At 35.9% G+C, this 22474-nt stretch overlaps 1 protein-coding gene across 1 annotated transcript in view; it reads right to left on the reverse strand.

Annotated features, from left to right (window-relative positions):
* The window catches only part of C10H12orf40 (chromosome 10 C12orf40 homolog), a 106663-nt gene that overhangs the window by 66112 nt on the left and 18077 nt on the right, over nt 1–22474 (reverse strand). Inside the window, 4 exon segments of the mRNA XM_029955512.1 lie at nt 801–834; nt 1212–1359; nt 6287–6425; nt 10341–10380. Coding sequence (XP_029811372.1) covers nt 801–834; nt 1212–1359; nt 6287–6425; nt 10341–10380 — 361 coding nt within the window.

Genomic DNA, 22474 nt, shown 5'->3' on the forward strand with positions numbered 1-22474 from the left:
AAAGAATTCCATGGAAAAGCAAGTCATCAGTAGTTAACAGGACTTATTAAGACAAGAGAGATTAAGACATGATAGGTTATCAACTAAAATTATACTTAAGAACTCCTTTCCATCTGCCTTTCTTAACTACTGATCTCTTCCACCTCAAGTTTCATGCCATCTCCAAATAGTAGGAAATTTGAGTTTCACTGACCCACAATTCAGGTAAAAAGATTTCTAAAAATCTTGTTATCATTGCCATTCTCTGATGTAGTTTAATTTTGGCAATTCAAAGCAAAGAAGGGATAATAATGTAGCAGTGGTCCTTAAAATTTCAATCTTTAATCACAATCTATACATTTTTCTAACTGATTAAAATCTTATTTACTAAAAAAATCATTTGCAAGACACTGAAAGAAAAATAATCTTGGGATCAGTGTAAATATTGAAAGTGACAATTTGATATAAAATAATCCAGTCACTATGCTAGAAGAGATGAATTTCTCAGTTTATCACATTAACCCAAAGCAGGAATCCCTAAATGAGTTATCCTTTGTAGCTCATCAGTAACAAGCAGAATCAAATGTTATATATACACAGTCCTAATCTACATTACTAGGACTCCAAAGGGTTCCTCATAAGCAGTCAGTTAAAATATTCTTAAGGTATAATTTCCTTATATTAAAAACTTTAAAAGTAATTTCAAAGACTGTAAAAATATTTTTAAAGGATAATTTTGCCTGATATTCAAAAAACTGATATCAATTGGTGGTATGTCACAATTGTTAAACCAACTTAAAAACTTTTGTTTTAAATCTCACCTGAATTGGGGCAAGTTCTGTCTTGTTGTCTAGTCTTTGATAGTATATGCAAATGAAAAGAAAATGTTAAAGTTAAAACAGTTGGCAATAAAGTTGACTTTTTTTCTATATATTTAAAATTCATACAGGTGTACACAAATACACAAAAACATATAGAACTCTAAATCATTCTCTAATTTTATAAAAATTGTACTATTATTAAAGAGACATTTTTAGGAAAAGGAAAGTCAAACTATGCATATAAAATACTTAGTATAAACATTAGCTCATTTGACAAAGGTCTTGATACATTAATAATACTGTTAACAGCCAAACAAAAAAAACAAGTAGAAGAATAAATCCTTTGTACATTTTCCAATGAATAAAAGAGTACTGATGATGACCTGTTTAAGTATCTAAATAATATACAACCTAGATAAAACCTACTTGTTTTCTAGATCATCAATGCAGAGTTTAGATGGTACACTGTGAGGTGACACTGGAAGTTCTAAATCATGCTTTCTTAAGGGCATTTTTATATCTCTATGCATATTCACATGGATTGGTTTTCTCACAGTTTCTGTAATGAAAAAAAGTGTAATTATAATAAGAAATAAGAAAAAATCTTTTTAAAACAGTGTTTGGTATACAATGTCCATTAAATAAGTTTATATCTTAGAAATCTACTAAAACCACCTATATTCTATATACGCTAGAAGTCATTACAGCCCTAGAAACTATCACAAGTAATTCAAATCATCTCTTTTTCTTCATTATCTTACATAGTCCTCATAAAAAGGGCAATAATTCAGTTCTAATATTTTCTTCTTCCAAAACTTCCTTGACCCCCAAACTATATCAGATGCTATATAATACACGCCCATACCACTACATATGTTCTCTATTATAGCACTTACAACAGTTTATTGTACTTCATTAACTCTCTCTTAATGGACTGTTTTTAAGTATGCTCCACTGCGGGGCTCGATGTCTCACAAGTGTGGGATTGTGACCTGAGCCAAAATCAAGAGTCAGGCACTCATGGGGCACCTGGGTGACTCAGTTGGTTAAGCATGCTCAACTTCCTGAGACATTCAGACGCCCCTAGATTTTTAAACATTATAAAAACATAAGCCTTTTCTCTCCTTATATAAGATATTACTATTTGGTCTGCTCAGTACTTTTAACTACTTTCCTTTTCTGAAAAATGCTTTTTACACACACACCAACTATATAGTTTTCATAGAGAACTTCCTATATTCTTATAAAATCCTGTCTCTAGAAAAAATAACTGATTTAGGAGCAGCCATCTAACCCAAGATGAATCAATAATAGGATCACATCCCTGTGGTTATAAATAATTGTTCCAGTGCCAGCACCTGGCACCAGTAGGGGAAGGTAAAATCCTTCCAGTAAAATTTAAGAACTCAGAACCAAGAAACAACTCTGAGTGTTTCCCTTGTGGCAAAACAGGAGAGGTGAGCAATATTAGTTTTTTAAGGTCAAGTTTTAAACCTAAATGAAAAAGACAATCTTAGAATTAAGTTAATATCTAAAATGAGAAAAAAATCTTGATGATACTCAAGTCCCCGGTTCTGGCAGTCTCTGAGGCCCAGTGGCACTACTGCCCTTCCTTTGAGTAAATGGTCTTAGTCCATTCAGGCTGCACTAACACAATACCATAGACTGGGTGGTTAGACAGAAATTAAATTCTCAGTCTGGAAGCTGGGCAGTCCAAAATCAAAGTGTTCTCAGATTCAAGGTCTGGTGAGAGCCTGAATCCTGGTTCACAAACAGCAGTCTCCTCACTGTGTCCTCACACAGTGAAAAGGAGCAAAGAGAGCTCTCTGGGGTAGCCTTATAAAAGCACTAATTCCATTCATGAGGGCTCCACCATCATGACCTAATCACCGTCTAAAGGCCCCACTTCCTAATACCATCACTAATAAACTCTTGCTTTTGCAGAGAAGGAAAAATATCTCTTTCCTCTACTCTTCTAAATTCTTAGCTAGGAGCTTTGTAACAGAAGACAAGTTAGTAAAACTCTTCAACTGTATAAATTTCAAATGGAAAATTTTATAAAGAAATGGGAGACCCAAAGAAGCAGTTAAACCTGAGCATTTTTGTCCTAGGTTTGATGGAGAGTAGAAAGCAGTGGGAAAATGTGATCAAACAAAAAAGATTGCTAACTAAGCAAAGCCTAATATATGTTCCTCAAAAACAGCAAGGCTTGTTTGTTCAGATTGCTCTCTGTGTCCCTCTGTCTTGGAGATAAAGATGTTTCTTTTCCTAAGGTACAGGAAGGATAGTTCTCACATGAGAATCCTTCCTGTTTCCATGCTGCTTCTCAAATGCCTTCTGCTTAGAATAGTCAGTATGCCAATGTGCCTTATTTGGGGGCAGCGTGTCCTGACTCCATCACTTTCTATTCTATTCCCAGCATTCAATACACTACTTATAATAAGTATTCAATAAACATGTTGAATGTATAAATGAAAACAAAGTGAAGGAGAAAGGAAATATATGAAGGTAAATACATCATTAGACAGCCTCATGAAAAAGAAACTGGTCCCCTATCTTACACTATACACAAATTCAACTCAAAATGGATCAAAAAGTTGAACATAAGACCTAAAACCATAAAACTCCTAGAAGAAAACAATAAGAGGTAAATTCCTTTACATCTGTCTTGGTGAGGATTTTTTTTGGATTTGACACGAAAGCAAAGGCAACAAAAGCAAAACAAACATGAGTCATATTGGAGATGCTGTTGTTATTTCCTGTGCAAAAGATGGAGTGAAGTTTTCTGCAAGTGGAGAACTCGGAAATGGAAATATTAAGTTGTCAAAAACAAGTAATGTTGATAAAGAGGAAGAAGCTGTTACCATAGCGATGAATGAGCCAGTTCAGCTAACTTTTGCACTGAGATACCTAAACTTCTTTACAAAAGCCACTCCACTCTCTCCTATGGTAACACTCAGTATGTCTGCAGATGTACCCCTTGTTGTAGAGTATAAAATTGCAGATATGGGACACTTAAAGTACTATTTGGCTCCCAAGATCGAGGATGAAAAAGCATCTTAGACATTCTTAAAATCCAAGAAATTAAATTAAGCTCTTTGAAAACTGCTTCTGAGATGCCAGGATGTACTTAAGTCTCTTCTGTCACCAAATTTGTACCTCTCAGTACATATGTAGATATTTTATGTAAATAACCTATTTTTTCCTCCATTCTTTACAATTTGTTTAAAGAATAAAGTCCAAAGTCAAATCTGGTCTTGTTAACACAGGAATCTCTCTGCCTTAACCTAGAAGTGTACATTTTCATAACAAAAGGGTTTTGACTATAAATGCAGTTTTACTTTTGTTCAATTTAAATAAAAGTTATTTGAATTTCAAAAAAAATCAAACTAAAAAGCATGGAGCTAAAATGTATTATGTTTAGTATAACAAGTCGATCAGAGAAAGACAAATACCATATGATTTCACTCATTTGTGGAATTTAAGAAATAAAACAGATGAACATATGAGAGGCGGGGAGGAAGAAGACAGAGGGAAACAAACTAGAAGAGACTCAACAATAGAGAACAAACTGAGGGCTGACGAAGGGATATGGGTGAATAATGGGTATTAAGGAGGGCTCTTGTTGTGATGAGCACTAGGTATCGTATGCAAGTGATGAATCACTGAATTCTACTCTTGGCACCAATATTGCACTGTATATTAATTAAAATTTAAATAAAAACAAACAGCCAAAAAAAAAAAAATGAAGAAGCTTCTGCACAGCAAAGAAAATCTTTCCCAAATAGAAAAGACATAGTATGGAATGGGAGAATATAAGTGCATATCATATGTCTGATAAAGGTTCAGTATGCAAAATATATAATGAACTCATACAACTCTTAGCAAAAAAATGAATAATCTAATTTTGTAAATGGTCAGTGAAACTGAATAGACATTTTTTCAAAGAAGACATTCAAATGGCCAACAGGCACATGAAAATGTGCTCAACATCACTCATCTTCAGAGAAATGCATATCAAAACCACAATGAGATATCACCTCAAACCTGTTGAATGACTGTCTTCAAAAAGGCAAGAGATTAACAAGTGCTGGTAAGGATGTGGAAAAAGGGAACTCTTGCACACTGCTGGTAGAAATGTAAATGGATGGAGCTACTGTGGTGAACATGTGTTCCTCAAAAAATTAAAAGTAGAACTACCATATAACTCAGCAATCCCAACTCTGAGTTTATAACTAAAGGAAATGAAAAAAGAATCATATGATGATATTTGTACTCCCATCTTTACAGAAACATTATTCACAATGGCCAAGATATGGAAACAAGCTCAGTGTGTGACAATGGATGAATTGATAAAGATGTGGTTTACACATATGATGAAATATTCTTCAGCCATGAAAATGAAAGAAATCCTGCCATTTGTGACAACTTGGATGGCATTAAAGGCATTATGTCAACTGAAATGTTAGAGAAAGACAAATAATGCATGGTATCACTTACATATGGAATCTTTTTTAAAAAAAAGTCAAATTCATAGAAACAGGGAGTACAAAAGTGGTTGCTGGGAGTTGGGGACTGTGGAGTAGGAGAAATACAGGTTTGCAGAGGGTGTAAACTTTCAGCTATAAGATAAATAAGGTCTGAGATCTAATATAAAATGTGACTGTGGCTGATAACACTGTACTATATTAAGTGAAGAAAAAGAAGGTAAATACATCAAACAGATTTACAACAAAAACTTGTATTGCTAAAGTCCATAAATAACATATTTACTTCTAAAGTACAACTAAATTTCCCTTTATAAACCATCATCTGCAGAGTAAGAAACAAAAATGTCCGAGAAAGGAAAAGAAGAGATATTAACAGTACTTATGATCAATTTCTATCCTCCTTTATGAAGTCTTATTTTGTAAGCTCTCATTTTAGCACTTATTTTGAAGATTAAATATCACACACAAATTTCCTTGAGAGACAAAAATACCCTAAGCTTTTTATTTACTAGAAGACTCTAAATACAGGCAAAAATGTACTTTATTGTGAAGTGTTAGACTACTTACAGTTAACATTCCAAGAATGCCTTAGAATTCAAGTTGTGATATAGGAAACTAATCATTGAGGCAAAAATCTTTTTCAGTGCCCGCTTTCAAACAAATCTCTAAATATTCTAAGAGAGTAAAGGTGTTTAGTTCCTGCCCTTTAGCCAAACTTTGTAACTAGCTGCCTAGGCTAATGTAGTAACTAAAACACTGCCATATAATAAGTTTGAGCATATCTTATAAAATTAATTTTATATAACACACAACTTAAAAAAGATTAAGCCACAATATATTTTAAGCAAAAATTAACAAAATTACTAATTTTTAGAACCAAGTTTTAGAATTAAGTTTACTTTCCGTATCTTTGAGTTCTAAAGTTACAAATTTATTAGAAAACTAAATGTTTTGATTACATTAGAGTCAAAACAAAATGCTAATGGAAAGACTTACCAGGTGTTTTCTTCTGGCAAGATATGTGATTTACCATATATAAGTTAAGGAGGTCTAAACTGACAGTGGAATTTTTGACAGGGGATAAAACCCCTAATAACTTCATTTTTGATTTTAGCCTTTTCTTTTCAAAATATTCCTAAAACAATTAAAAATAAAAGTTACTACAACAGTCATATGGTTTTAGGCAGAATCATAAGAATAAAAAAGCAATAATGGTATTAAGTAACTGACATTTTTGTATTTTGATACCCCCTTTCCTTGTTTACATACAAACTGAAATCAATCCTGATGACTTATAATTTGCCCAAAGGCTCAATTTCACAGCCTCTTAAAATCTTTCTTTTGTTAAACATTAAACATTGTTAACATTGTTAAACTTTAAAACCTACTGAACTTTATAAAGCCATTCCCTAGTATCAAAAGATGAAAAATTACCTGAAATATAGAAAAGTTGCCAAGTTAATTCCCTTTGTTATCCTTCCATCACTCCTACTTTGCCAGTAGCAAGAGCTGTCCTGTGGAGCGGACTGAGGAGTGAATGGGAGATAAGAGTGAAGGGGGATAGAAGGAAAAGATCCATAAAGGGAGCAAAAACTGTTTTAATAGAGGAAAATTAAGTATGTTTGAATATCAATGTAAAGCCTCCAGTTGACAGTGACTGGCTGAAGACACAAGAAAGAGAAGAATTAATTGATGCCATGAAGTCCCTGAGAAAGATGGAATCCAGATGACAGATTCCTTTGACTAGAGGAAACTACAGTACTTTCATAGTCACAGAAGGGAAAGAGAAGATTAGTGAAAATATAAAATAGTTTACAGAACTGGTAGTAGAAATCTGAGATAATTCTCATCTGATACCTTCTCTTTCCTCTGAAATATAAGACAAAGTCATCTAATGAGTATGAAGGGATTTAAAAAGACGGTTGGGGAGGAGTGCTTTAGGGAAGCATGACTTTTAAAGATAAGGTATGACATTATCAAAGAGCAGAAAAGAAGCATAACTGAGATCAACACTTTGGGGGAGAGCCGTATGTCTTCCCCTCTCTTTTAAACATTCACAAGTATGATCCAGAGTTAGAATACTAAAAAAGAAAACCTGGGGACACACTATATGCGTGGTTTATTTACTGAGTGCCCACATTACTGCTTGTCACAATTCTAGGCACAGATGATACAAAATAAACAAAAGTAAGAAAATCCCTCTCCTGATGAATATATGCTAATGAAGGTGAGGGATAATGGAATAAACAAACTTTCATGAAAATACCAGATTATGAAAGAAAAGAGTAATGATTAAAAAAGGGTCTTGGGGAGAAAGTAACTAGAGAGTGGGGAGTTACTTAGATGTTGTGATCCGAGAAAGCCTTTGTTAAGAGGAGACGCTCTGGCTGAAACACAAATGTTGATAAGCCAGACATGCAAATATCTTGAGGAAGAACATTCCAGACAAAGAGAAGAATGGCAGAAAGAAGGTCAGTCTAGCTAAACTATAATGAACACCAGGGTGAGTAGTTAGAAAGGCCGAGAAGTAGGAGGTGTGGATCCTTTAGGTCCTTTTAGACTACGGTTAAACCAGCATTATTCTAAAAGCAGTGGTGTGCTGCTGGTCGGTGTTTGGAGGTTGGCAGTGCAGGGCTGATGTTCCTTAGGCAGAGCGATCACGTAGTGCAGATTTACTATTTGGACAAATACAACAAGGAATTCGAGTACCACACGTCATGCTGCCCAAGGGTATAGCCAACCGGTATTTAAAATCCATTTGATGTCTGAATCTGAATGGAGGAATCTTGGTGTTCAGCAGAGTCAAGGATGGGTCCATTATATGATTCATGAAGCCAAAGAAGCTGGCAGCCACCTTTCAGCCTCAAGCTTTCCACAGCTGTCCCCACTTGCTAACACCTTTCTGATAACATTATTATGCTGCCTTCTTGTTTCTTACTTTGATACTGAAAGGATATTCAGACTGTTTGAATGTGCTGGCAACTACTTCACTTGAGCAGAGCCAACAGCACCATAGCCCAGCCAGATGAGTGCTACTTGGACTGCAGCCTTGGCTGAGTGTGACCCCAGAAGCCACACGGAGCTCTACACCCAGCAGAACACATTTGGTAGATGGAGGAAACAGCTAATCTAAGAATAAGGCCATGGTTGTTACAGGGATTGTGTAAACTTGCACTTTTGTTTTTTCCTGCCAGGTATTATATGTATGATGGTTTGTTTCATTGTATTGGAAACTTTGCATTTTATTCGAGAAATCTGTTCGATGCTAAAAAGACTTGATTAAAGAAGTTTTTATAATCTAAAAAATAAAAAAATGAAAAAATAAAATAAAAGCAGTGAAAAACAACTGAGGTTTTTAAGCAAGGTAAAGACAGATTCTGACTTGTGCTTTTAAAAGATCATTCTAGGGGTGCCTGGGTGGCTCAGTCAATTAAGTGTCCAACTTCATCTCAGGTCATGATCTTGCAGTCTATGAGTTGGAGCCCTGTATCGGGCTCTGTGCTAACAGCTCAGAGTCTGCAGCCTGCTTCAGACTCTGTGTCTCCCTCTCTCTCTGCCCCTGCTCAAGCTCTGTCGCTATCTCTCAAGAATAAATAAACATTAAAAAAAAATCATACTAACTACTACATGAAGAAAAGACTACAAAGGAACAAAAGATAAAACAGAAAAAACTGAAAAATTCAATTACATTAAAATAATTGCATATGTTAAAAAAATATGAAACTTTATAAAGTAAATAAAATAAAATAAAATTTCAAAAAAAATTAAAAAAAACTAGTAAAAATTAAAAAATTTTTAAAGGTTTGAAAAAAAAAAGACAGCATTAACAAAGTAAAAATAAAAACTACAGAGTACATATATAACCAATGAAAATTTCTAAATATATAAAGACAATAAGGAAAAGACAAACAACACAAATAAAAAATGGCAAAAAATACTTGGAAAAGTACCTCACAAAAGAGGAAACATGGATGAAAAGATAACCTCATTAGTAGTCAAGAAAATACAAGTTAAATTTACAGTGAGACATCACCTCACTAAGTCAATAACTATCCTGTTTTTATTATAATCAGTATCTTACTTTTAAGTTTTATGAGTTTTGAATGTGTGTGTGTGTGTGTGTGTGTGTATTGTTTTGAAACTTTTTCCAAATGGAATCTTACTGCTTACATTCTGTAAACTGCTTCATTTGTTCAACACTAGGATTAATCTACATTAATTATATGTGGTTGATACATTTTCAACTGCTATACCATTATTTGGGTACCCCACAATTTGTTTAACCATTCTACTGCTAATGGACATTAGATGGTCTCCTTCCCTCCCCATGCCCCTGCCCTTCTCCTCTTTTGCCTTTTACTCTTTCTTTTTGCTACTTAACAATGACCCAAACAAACTTGTATATGTCTCAAAGTACACATGTGGAAGAGTTTCTCTTGAATACATACTTCTTAGTTGTAAGATATATGAATGCTCAACTTTATAAAATAAAATCAATGTAAGAAAAAAAAAAAACCTTGGGGCACCTGGGTGGCTCAGTCAGTTAAGCATCCAGCTTTGGCTCAGGTCATGATCTCACAGTTCATGAGTTCAAGCCCTGTGTTGGGCTCTGTGCTGACAGCTCAGAGCCGGGAGCCTGCTTCCGATTTGGTGTCTCCCTCTCTCTCAGCCCCTCCCCTACTCGTGCTCTGTTTCTCTTGTCTCAATAATAAATAAACATTAAAAAAACATTTTAAAAAACCAATAAAAAAGATAGAAGACAGGTTCTAAGGCCATCATAATACTCCAGGCAATAAATGATTTAAATTGGGGTACTTATAGCACAAGCAGTGAGAAGTGATCAGACCTGGGATATATGTTGGAACTAGAATCAACAATGATCTTTAAGTCCCTCCCTGAGCAAAATGGTTGGCTACTCAAGCTATCTACAAGAACAGAGAAAACTGGATAGTCTTCCAGTTACTTAAGTGAATTTATTAACCTTCAAAAAATATTTTGGAAAATCACTGTTCTCATACAGCTAATATAAATAAAAATATATTTTCTTTACCTTTTGCTTTCTCTTTTCTTGCTTTATCAGAACCCTGGTACTGAAGAAAGAAGCAAAACAAAAAATATAATGGTTAAAAAAATAGTTTCTTAAATGATTGCCATTTTAGCTGAAGACCTGAAATTAAAATTTAAAAGGATAGTAATAATTATATTATTTTCTGAAAAGAAAACTATGAAATGTTATTTATAGCATATATTGTTTCACAAAATTTTCTAAGAAAATCCAAGAAATAATAAAAAAGATTAACCTCTAATAAAAAGCATTAAAAAATTTGAATTATGAAATCAATATAAGCAAAGAGAAAGCAATGCATTGGAAAAGATGTATCCCTGAAACAGTGTCATCTGATAGCAATATTCTTGGTCAAAACTGCTATTTTCTTGCCTTTCCTTGTATTTCAATATTTTACTAAAATCAAAAGGGATTTGAAAATAGATCAAAATGTATCAGGATCTAAGGAAATGTTTATTGTTAGAGCAACTTGGGTTATACTAATGTATCAGCTAAATGTTTTTGAAATTATAGAACTTCTTTTAGTAAAAAACAGCTAGTCATTATGGACGCACCTCATACCTATGATCTTTTTGATAAACACTGCACTGAATCCGAGTGACAGTACAGTATTTAACAGTTACTGAAATATTGGCTCTCTTAGTAATACTGTAATGCTATAAAACATTCATGACAATACAGGCAGATATGTACAATATAGCTTTTGGATATACATGAAACTATGGTCTCAAACTCAATATTGGTACAAGAATTATAAGTAAAATAATCAAAGGTATCCTAGCTATATAAAATTATAATAATAACATGAAAATAATACCTGCTAGTAACAAGTACCATGTATCTTGTACCACTCTAAATACTTTGGGTACTTTACATGTATAAACTCATTTAATCTTCAAAGTAATTCCATAAAGTAATATCTATTTTTATCCCCATTTTACTGATGGAGAAACTAAGACACAAAGAAGTTAAGTAACTTGTCCAAGGTTACATTGCTACTAAGTGGTAGAACCAGGATTCAAACCAAGAATTCTGATTTTGAAAGTTTTTAAATATTTTTATTTATTTTGAGAGAGAGAGAGAATGAAAGAACATGAACAGGGGAAGGGCAGAGAGGGAGATACAAAATCTGAAGCAGACTCCAGGCTCTGAGCTGTCCACACAGAGCCTGACACAGGGCTCGTACTCACAGACCACAAGATCATGACTGAACTGAAGTTGGACACTTAACTGACTGAGCCACCCAGGTGCCCCCTGATTTTGAAGTTTTTAACCAGTTCACTACACTACTTCCCAAGTATGTCAATCGTGAATACATATACAAAGCTATTCATTTTTCCAAATGAAACTTTTCCAAATTTCCATAAACTACATGAATGACAGTAACTGAATACCCTCATACTTTGCCACTTATTGAACTTGTTCTTTAGCATACTTCTCAATAGCTAAGTGTGAACTGACCATTTTAAACTTGTTGATCGAAGAATCCAATCTTTCTGCTCTATGCAGCATAAGTGTACTGCTGGCATTCAAATTTTAGAGAAAAAATGGAAAATAAATTACATTTCATTGGCATCTTAAATGTTAAGGTTGGAGAGGACCATAGAGATTAGTTTATTCTCCATCATTTTAAAATTTACAAAAATTTGCACAGAGTACAAAGAGACTTACCAAAGTCCAGAAATATACAAAGTATGACAGAGTCAGCAATAATATTAATCATTTCACATTATAAACAGATAATAAGGAGAAATACCAATTCTATCAGCAGTTCTCACATTATGAAAATCAGCAGAATTAGGGACAAGTCAAAATGTAAATACAGTTTTTATATATGCTTAGATCAAGTGCTTTTATTCCAGGCTAATTTTCTGTTATCCAGGACACTTCTTATGGCTATCACTGAATTCTTTGTACTACATAATCTCCATCACTATGTGTTTAAGAAAAGTCCATTAGGAACTCAAGACCAGCTCCTAGATCAGCCTACTAATCACCAGACCATAGTGAAAGTGAAAAAGGATCCTGATGTAGAAGTCAAAGGTAATTTCTTAAATAGGACATTTTAGATTGTTATGAAGGAAACCAGTGCTATTAAACAGTATCTAAATGTTTTACTGAATATAATCACTCTCAATTAGCTGCACTAAAGAAAAACATTGCATCAATTAGGATTCTTAGTTACAAGAAACTGACAGCCCCTTTGGTTAATTTAAACAGAAAATAAATGCTTTCAAAGGAAACTGGGTAGCCAACAGACCAGGCAAGAAGTCTGAGAAAGCAAGCTAGGCAACCAGTAGGAATAAGAAATCGAGACTGCTGTGAGGTCACAGTCAAAATTATGCCATAATTAGTTTCATAAGGACACCACTGCTGACACTGGTGAACACTGGACACCCTGACTATACCATTGTTACTGCCTGTTTGGCTGCCTGTAACTTGAAAAGCCAATACTTAAGTGTTTTGATTGGAAAAAAAATTTGAGCTTTATTCAGGAGGCTGGCCACCTGGGAAGAAGACAGACTCCTGCACAAAAAGGAACTCCAAGGGTTCTGCCTGACCCAAAGATTTTTAAAGGATTTCAGGGTCAATTAGTTAATAATCAGTAAAAGAAGAAACCTATGACTATTGATCAATTAATCTTTGACAAAGCAGGAAAGAATATGCAATGGAAAAAAGACTCTTCAACAAGTAGTGTTGGAAAACTGGACAGCAATGTAAAAAAGAACAGAAACTAGAGGTGCCTGGCTGGCTCAGACACTACACCATGTGACTCTCCATCTCAGGGTCATGGGTTTAAGCCCCATTTAGGCATGGAGCCTACAAAAAAGAAAAGAGAGAGAGAGCGCGCTAAAAGTTTTTTTAAAAATACGAAACTGGGGGCGTCTGGCTTTGGCTCAGGTCATGATCTCATGGTTCACAGGTTCGAACCCCGCATCGGGCTCTGTGCTGACAGCTAGCTCAGAGCCAAGAGCCTGCTTCAGATTCTATGTCTCCCTCTCTCTCTGACCCTCCCCTGCTCACACTGTCTCTCTCTCTCTCTCTCTCTCAAAAATAAATAAAACATTAAAAAATATATTAAAAAAATATGAAACTGGACCACTTTCTTACACTGTACACAAAAATAAATTCAAAATGAATTAAAGACCTGATTGTGAGAAAGGAAACCATCAAAATCCTAGAGTAGGCAATAACCTCTTTGACACCAGCTACAGCAACTTTTTTACTATAACAGGTCTCCTGAGGCAAGAGAAACAAAACTATTGGGATGTCATCAAAATAAACAGCTTCTGCACAGCAAAGGAAACAATCAACAAAACTAAAAGGCAACCTACTGAATGGGACAAGATATTTGCAAATGACATATCTGATAAAAGGTTAGTATCCAAAACCTATAGAGAACCTATCAAATTCAACACCCAAAAAACAAATCCAATTAAAAAATGGACAAAAGACAGGAAGAGACGTTTTTCCAAGGAAGACATAGAGATGTCCAACAGACACATGAAAAGATGCTCAACATCACTCATGATCAGGGAAATGCAAATTAATATACAATGAGATATCACCTCACACCTGTGAAACAGCTAAAATAAAGAACATAAAAAACAACTGGTGTTGGTGAGAATGTGGAAAAAGGAGAACTCCCCTGCACTGTTGGTGGAGATGCAAACTGGCACTGTGGAAAATGATATGAAGTTTCCTCAAAAAGTTAAAAATAGAACTACCCTACAACCCTGCATTTTCACTACTAGGTATTTACCTAAATTACAAAAATACTAATTTAAGGGGATACATGCACTCCAATGTTTACAGCAGTATTATCAACAATGGCCAAATTATGTAAACAGCCCGTGTCCACCAACTGATGAATGGATAAAGAAGAGGTGGTATATACATATGTACATACACACTACAATGTAGTGTTAGCCGTAAAAAAGAATAAAATCTTGCTATCTGCAAAATGTTGATGGAGCTAGACGGTATTAAGTAAGAAAATACACAAAGACATGCAACCATATGACTTCACTCATACATGGAATTTAAGAAACAAATGATCATAGGGGCAAAAAAATAAAGAGGAAAGCTGAGAAACAGACTCTTAACTATTGAAAACAAGATGGTTACCAGAGTGCGTGTGGGTGGGGAGATGGGTTAAATAGATGATGGGGATTTGGGAGAGAACTTGTGAGGAGCACCAGGTGTTTTATGGCAGTATGGGATGACTGTATTTTATACCTGAAAATAATATTACACTTTATATTAACCAACTGAAATTTAAATAAAAACTTTAAAAAATTAAATTTAAAAATTTTATTTAAAAAAAAAACAGTAAAAGAGGACACAGAGGTAACACTTCTTGAATGCTTGCAGACTCAATGGTGCTAGCTATAAATCTTATCATGGTGGCTGGAGGTTGTGCAAGAGGGTTTGGTTCTGAGGCTTTCTAGGAAACCATGCATGATCTATAAGAGACAAAGAAAGGTTTAGTTAATCACAACGGCTCACTAGGTGAGCAGCTTCACCCCCTCCACTTCTGAACAGTAAATACCTCCTTCTGGCATCACTGACATTACTGCCTCTGAAAATTCAATCCTGCTGCAGTGCCTACAACTGCCTGCAATTACAATAGATGCTCTGTATTCCTTCGGGCCACTAACTGCTAATTCAAAGTACAGGACAAGTGCATCAAAGTCTGAGCTCAGATCATATGCCCATTCCCTAGCTGCAAAACAGACTGAAACAAGTATCTGGGTTTGCTTTATTCTGTTTTGTTTTGCCAGATTCTATAGAGGAAGGTGGCCTATGCCTAGCACCAAAATTTGTAGGGTGGAAAATATCCCACATGCAGACAAAGGGCTCAGATGCTGGGCTGTCAAAGAGGGCAAACATCTATCTAAAAAATGTCATACAATAAAATTTACAAATTGATGATTCAAAAGTAATTTTTTATTTGGCTACGTCAGATGTGTGTGTGTGTATTCCTAATAGTTACATCTAATGTTCTAATGGTTTTGCTTAAGTGAATATTAAAATAAAACAATGCAATTTTTTGCTCCCCAAGGGTTGAGCAAAATGGCAATATAGAAAGCTCCTGAGCTCCCCTCTTCCCATAGAAACACTAAATGTACTGCATTCCCTTCGAAAGAGATCCAGAAACTAGCTGAGTGACTCCTACATACTAGATAAATGAGAAAATACCCACATTGAAACAAGTAGGAAAGGCAGAGACATACTCATACCATAAACAGCCCTCCATCCAGCCATAGCATAGTGCCATATAGACAGAAGGGAACCCCCAACTCCTAGTTTTGACCTTAGGAGCAAGTGGTTTGTACTCTATATCGAGCACTCCAACTTTCAGGACTCTCACTGGAGAGTCAGGCTCCTAAAAATGTAGTTCTGAAAGCCAACAGGGTCCATGCCCAGGAGACCCACAAAATGATAGCAAACAAATAAGCAAGTCTAGTGGGTATGCAGCACTCACAACTACCCCTCAGGGTTTAGCATGGAGTGAGCAGCTAAGTCATCTGTCTTCCAGCCTTTTCAGGGGAAAAGGGTTTATCTGCATACTTTAAAAACTCCTGCCTGAGAGCCAGGCTGATAATTCCCATCAGACACAAGGGGCTGACTGCAAACCTCCCCAGAGTAAGAAAGTCAGAGGACACCTCTTCTGCTTTCTCCAGCTTACCAGTATCTCCCTAGAAGAGGATGCTGTGCCCCAGCTAGTATAGCTGTCACCCAAAGAACATGTCACTGGATGCCCCAGCACTGACAGCCAAAGAGGCTTCCCTCAAGAGACCAGTTGGATTTAAGGAAACAAGGAAACAATTCTTTTGTTGTTGTTGCTTAATTTTTGTTTATTTTTGAGAGACAGAGACAGAGCTGAGCAGGGGAGAGGCAGAGAGAAAGGGAGACACAGAATCAGAAGCAGACTCCAAGCATAGCGTCTGATGTGGAGCTCGAACCCACAAACCTTGAGATCATGACCTGAGCTGAAGTCAGAGGCCCAATTGACTGAGCCACCTAGGCTCCCCTAAAGATACAATTCTTAACAGCCTATCACCCCAGTGCTAAGCAAGAAATAATCAGGCAAAATCTCTTAAATCCATTATTTCTCTGAAAACAGTTTATCTGCTTACCTTAAAAATACTGCCTGGGGGCAAGGATCTTAATCTAGCAGGCACCAACAAGCTGGCTGTGACCTTCAGAGACCCTGGAAGACTGCAAACCTCTCTCATGCCTTCTCCCTCTAACCCACCCCAATAAAACCAAATCTCCAGTATCTCCCAGGAAAATAGCTTATAGAGCATATTTAGCACCACAACTTTTGTGACAGCCACAAAAGGGCAGGTCTCCAGATCACCTGGTTCTAATAGCCAATGGGGCCTGTATTCACCCATTCCACAAAAATGTAGCAAACACAATGAAATAGTTCTTTTGGGCACAGAAACACAACCCAGAGGCTATACAAGGAGCCCAGCACAGAGTGAAAATGCAAAAAAGCTCATCTCTCAGTTTTTTCCTGAAAGAAGCTTAAATACATGCATACCCCAAGGCAGTTAGCAACCAGGTCCTAACTGCTATCTTACCCATTAGGACAATGATGGGTCTTGGAACACCATCTACTGCTAAAAAAACAGAGCAAAGGAGGCTTGGACAATAATAAAAGTTTGAGAGACAACTAGGAGGTAGGGCCTGGCTGATCAAGGAGATTCAATTCCTTCATCAGAGGATTCTGTCAAAACTGGGTGAAAGAGGGAGATTTAGGGGAGGATCAAGGAATAGGAAGACTCTGAGCCTACCTCTTCACACAGACACAGCAAGGAAACAACTGTATGTAACACAACTCACTCTGAAAATGACTGGAAGACTGGCAGAACAGATCCTCCACTGCTAATGCCACACTGAGAAGGGTAGCAAGGGCAGAGTTACAGTCAGGAAAACAACCCTCTGGTGAGACAACCTACAAACAGGGAGGATATCACAGGGATGGAGGTCCTGGTGAGGAGTGAGGGAATTAAGGGGCAGGCACCCCCCAGCCCTGGGAACCTGCACCTGAAGACAAGCCCTCACAATGTCAGGATTTCAGAGTCAGTGGGGCTGTACTCCAGGAGGGCCTGAGAGAGCTGGAGGGATACAGGAAACTGATACTCCACTCTTAAAGAGCCAGCAAGCTGTATCACCCAGTCCAAGACCCAGCATAAAAATAGCATATTGAAAAGCACAGAGGTTATAAATAAAAGGAGATTTATTGAATAATTTTAGGAAATGTGCCAGAGGGGCAGGGATCTATAAAAGCTTTCTTTGGGAATGGAAATGCTGGCACAATTTTTCTTGCCCTCCTTCAACCTAGCTGGCTAGATACTTGCAAGAGCCAGTTCCAACACTCTCTACCTGCTCTCTATGTACTTTCCATGAACTTCACTAGCACCACCGACTCACCCTGCCATTCCCTTGCTATTATGCACTACCTAACCCACCTGCCCCAACAGCCACCCCCCCAAAGCAGCTCCCACCCCACCGCATCCAACCAGGCAGCCGCCGCAGAGACTAGCACCACTCTAAAGCAGGCCATCCCTCTCAGCCAGCCATTCCAGGGCCCAGTCCTGCCCAGCAGTGCACCCACAGCAGTCAGGGCCAATCCCTGTAGACAGTAGGCCTGGGGGCCAGTCCGAACTACCAGGGAACCCACAGAAGTCACAGCCCAGGGGCACCTGGGCAGCTCAGTCAGTTAAGTGGCTCAGTCCATACAGTCAGTCCGACTTCAGCTCAGGTCATGATCTCACAGTTCATGAGTTCGAGCCCCACATTGGGCTCTGTGCTAACAGCTCAGAGCCTAAAGCTGGTTTGGATTTTGTGTCTTCCTCTCTCTCTACCCCTCCCCTGCTCACCCTGTGTCTCCCTCTCTTTAAAAAATAATAAATAAGCATTTTAAAAAATGTTTTTTTAAAGTCATAGCCCAATCACAACAGTAAGGCCCATGCAGACCACACAGAGGATACCCCTAGAGTGTCTGGTTCTTGTAACCAAGGGCAATTGCACTACTGGGTGCCACAGGATGCCTAGTACAGAAGACCACTACTTTCAAAACCAGGAGCTGACTCGCTAATACAGAGAAACAAACACAGAGAATCAGAAAAAAATAAAGAGACAAAGAAACATGTTCTAAACAAAAGAACAAAACCACAGAAAACTAAAAGAAAGAAAGAAAGAAAGAAAGAAAGAAAGAAACAGATAAGTCATCTATCTGATAAAGAGTTCAAACTAATGGTCATAAAGATGTTCACTGAAGTTGAGAGAAGAGTGGATGAACTTAGAACTTCAACAAAGAGATAGAAAATATAAAAAGGAATCAACAGAAGTAAAAATAAAGGAAAAATACATCAGTGGGAATAATAGCAGATTAAGAGAATGCAGAATAGATAGCAATATGGAGATAGAGTAATGTAAAGCACCCAAGAACAACAACAACAAAAAAGAAACAAAAAAAAGAAAAAAATTAATGAGGATAGCTTAAGGAATCTCTGGAATAACATCAAGCATAAACACATAAGGGTCTCAGAAAAAGAGAGAGAGATAGAATAGGGCAGAAAACTTATTTGAAGACATAATAGCTAAAAACTTCCCTAACTTGGGGAAAGAGATAGACATCTAGGTCCAGGAGGCAAAGAAAGCCCAAACAAGTTGAACCCAAGGAGGTCCACATAAATAAATATAATAATTAAAATATCAAAAGTTACAGTAAGAAAGAATCTTAAATGAAGAAAGAAAAAAGCAAATAGTAACATACAAGAGAAACCACATAAGACTATTAGCTGATTTTTCAGGAGAAACTTTGCAGACCAGAAGTAAGTACATGATATATTCAAAATATTAAAAGGAGAAACTTACAACTAAGAATACTTTACCATGTAAGATTATCTTTCAGAACTAAGAGAGAGAGAGACAGTTTCCCAGGCCAAAAAAAAAAAAAAAAAAAAAGTTTATCACCATAAGACAGCCTTACAAGAAATATTAAAGGGACTTCTTCAAGGGAAAAAGAAAAGGTCAAAAATAAAGAAAATAATGAATGGAAGAAATTTCACTGGCAAAAGCCAATATATGGAAAAAACTCTAGATCAATCAGTATAAAGTTAGTATGAACATCAAAAGACAAAAGCAATAAAATCAATTATATCTACAAATTAGAAGATACACAAAATAAAACATCTAATATATGAAAAATATATTTTAGAAATAAAAATCTTAAGAAATCTCTAAAATACACATAAAATGTGGAAAGGGCAATAAATGTGTTTTACAAATGTTTTCTAACTTAAGTCACATCCAAATTAATATAGAATGCTATATACAAAGGATATTATATATACACCTCATGGTAACCAGAAACTAAAAATCTCTATGAAATATACAAAGAACAAAGATAAACAATACAAACACTACGAGGGAAAATCAGCAAATCACAATGGAAGAGAGCAAGAAAAGATGGAGAAGAACTATAAAAACAAACAAAAACAAAGGAATAAAAGGCCATAAGTTCACAAAAACCAATAATTACATTTTAATTTTTTAAATGTTTATTTATCTTTGAGAGAGACAGAGAGAGACATAGCATGAGCAAAGGACGGACAGAGAGAGAGAGAGAGGTAGACACAGAATCCAAAGCAGGCTCCAGGCTCTGAGCTGTTAGCACTGAGCCCCATGTGGGGCTCGAAATCATGAACCATGAAATCATGACCTGAGCCGAAGTCCAACACTCAACTGACTGAGCACCCAGGCACCCTCCAATAATCACTTTAAGTGTAAGTGGAAGAAACTATCAAAAGACATAGGCTGACTGCAAAAAAAAAAAAAAATCTATATACTGCTTACAAAAAACATCCAAGACACATACAGACGGAAAAAGAAGAGAAAGAAAAAGATATTTCATACAAATGGAAGCAAACTAACAAAAAAATCTTGGACTGTAACACTTAGACAAAATAGATTTTAAAACAAAGACTGTAACAAGACACAAAGAAACAAAGAAGGGGATTACATAATGATATACAAATCAATCCAAAACCACAATATCACAATTTTAAGTATCTGTACACCCAACACAGGGACATCTGAATACATAAAGCAAATACTAACACAAAGGGAGAAATTGACAGTAGTGAATTAACATCATAATAGTAGTGGATTTTAACACTCCACATCAATGGAAGATCACCCAGACTGAAAATCATTAAGGAAACAGTGAATTTGAACAACACAGTAGACCACATGGACTTAGCAGATATATATACAAATACATTTCAAACACAGGTTATAATACTTGTCATAAATTTTTAAAATTTATTTATTTTGAGAGTCAGTGGGAATGGGGGAAGAGCAAACAGAGAGGGAGACACGAATCCCAAGCAACTCTGTACTGTTAGCTCAGACATCAATGAGCGACTTAAATCCACCAAACCATGAGATCATGACCTGAGCCAAAACCAAGGGTTAGTCACTTAACCAACTGAGTCACCCAGGCAGTCCTACATTCTTTCAAGTGCACACAGAATGTTCCCCAGACATGGCAAATGTTAGGCCACAACACCAGTCTCAATAAGTTTAAAAAGGCTAAAATCATATCAAGCATCTTTCCTGATCACAGCTCAGTATGGAAAAAAAAAAACAGGAAAAAACACAAGTATGTAGAGGCTAAACATCATGCTACTACTAAACTACCAATGGATCAATGAGAAAATCAAAGAAAAAAATATATATCTGGAAACACAACCATTCAAACACAACCATTCAAATTCTATGGGTTTGTATACTACAAACCTATGGTAATCAAGACAATAAGGTATTGATATAAAAATAGATCACCAGAAACAGAGTCCAGAAATAAACCCATGTTATTATTGTCAACTAATCTATGATAAGGAAGGCAAAAATATACATTAGAAAAGACAATCTTTTCAATAAATAGTACTGGGAATACTGGATAGCCACATGCAAAAACAAACAAACAAACAAACAAACAAACAAAAAACCATGAACCTGGACCACTTTCTTATGCCATACATAAAAATAAACCCAAATTTGATTATTGACAGAGATGTAAAACCTGAAACCATAAAACTCCTAGAAGAAAACATAGGCAATAAACTCTTAAACATCGACCTTAGTATTTTTCTGGAACTGTCTTCTTAGAAATAGAAACAAAAGCAAAAACCGGGACTACCATTAAACCAAGAAGCTTTTGCACAGTGAAATATAGCATCAGCAAAGCAAAACAGCAACCTTGTTAATGGGAGATATATTTGCAATATCCAATAAGGGGATAATATCCAAAACATATAAAGAACTCAATAACACCAAAAAAAGAAATAATCCAAAAAAATGAGCAAAGGACTTGTAAAGATATTTTTCCAAAAAAGACATACAGATACCCAAAAGATACATGTAAAGATACTCAAAATCAATAATCATCAGAGAAATGCAAATCAAAGCCACAATAAGATATCACCTTACACCAGACATAGTAGCTAGTGTCAAAAACACACAAAAAACATGTTGGTGAGGATGTGGAGAAAAGGGAACTGTCATGCACTGGTGGTGAGAAAAACCATATGAGCCAATAATTCTACTACCAGGCATTTACATAAAGAAAATAAAAACACTAATTCAAAATGAGATATACACTCCTATGTTTATTCCAGCATTATTTACAACTACCAAGATATGGAAACAACCTGGGTTTCACAGATAGAGAATGGATTAAAAAAGACATTATATACACATACACACACACACACACACACACACACACACACACACACAATGAAATATTACTCAAGCCTAAAAAATGAAATCTTGCCATTTACAACAACATGGTTAGCCTAGAGGGTATTATGCTAAGTAAAATAGTCATAGAAAGACAAATACCATTTAATTTCACTTATATCTCAAATCTAAAACAAAACAAATGAACAAACAACATCAAAAGAAAAAACAGAAACAAACTTCTAAATACATAGGACTGGTAAATGCCGAAGGATGGGAGATGGAAAAATAGACAAAATAGGTGAAGAGGATTAATAGGTATAAATTTCCAATTATAAAATAAATAAGACCTG

This window comes from Suricata suricatta, chromosome 10 (genome assembly GCF_006229205.1).
Source record: "Suricata suricatta isolate VVHF042 chromosome 10, meerkat_22Aug2017_6uvM2_HiC, whole genome shotgun sequence".
Lineage (NCBI taxonomy): Eukaryota > Metazoa > Chordata > Mammalia > Carnivora > Herpestidae > Suricata > Suricata suricatta.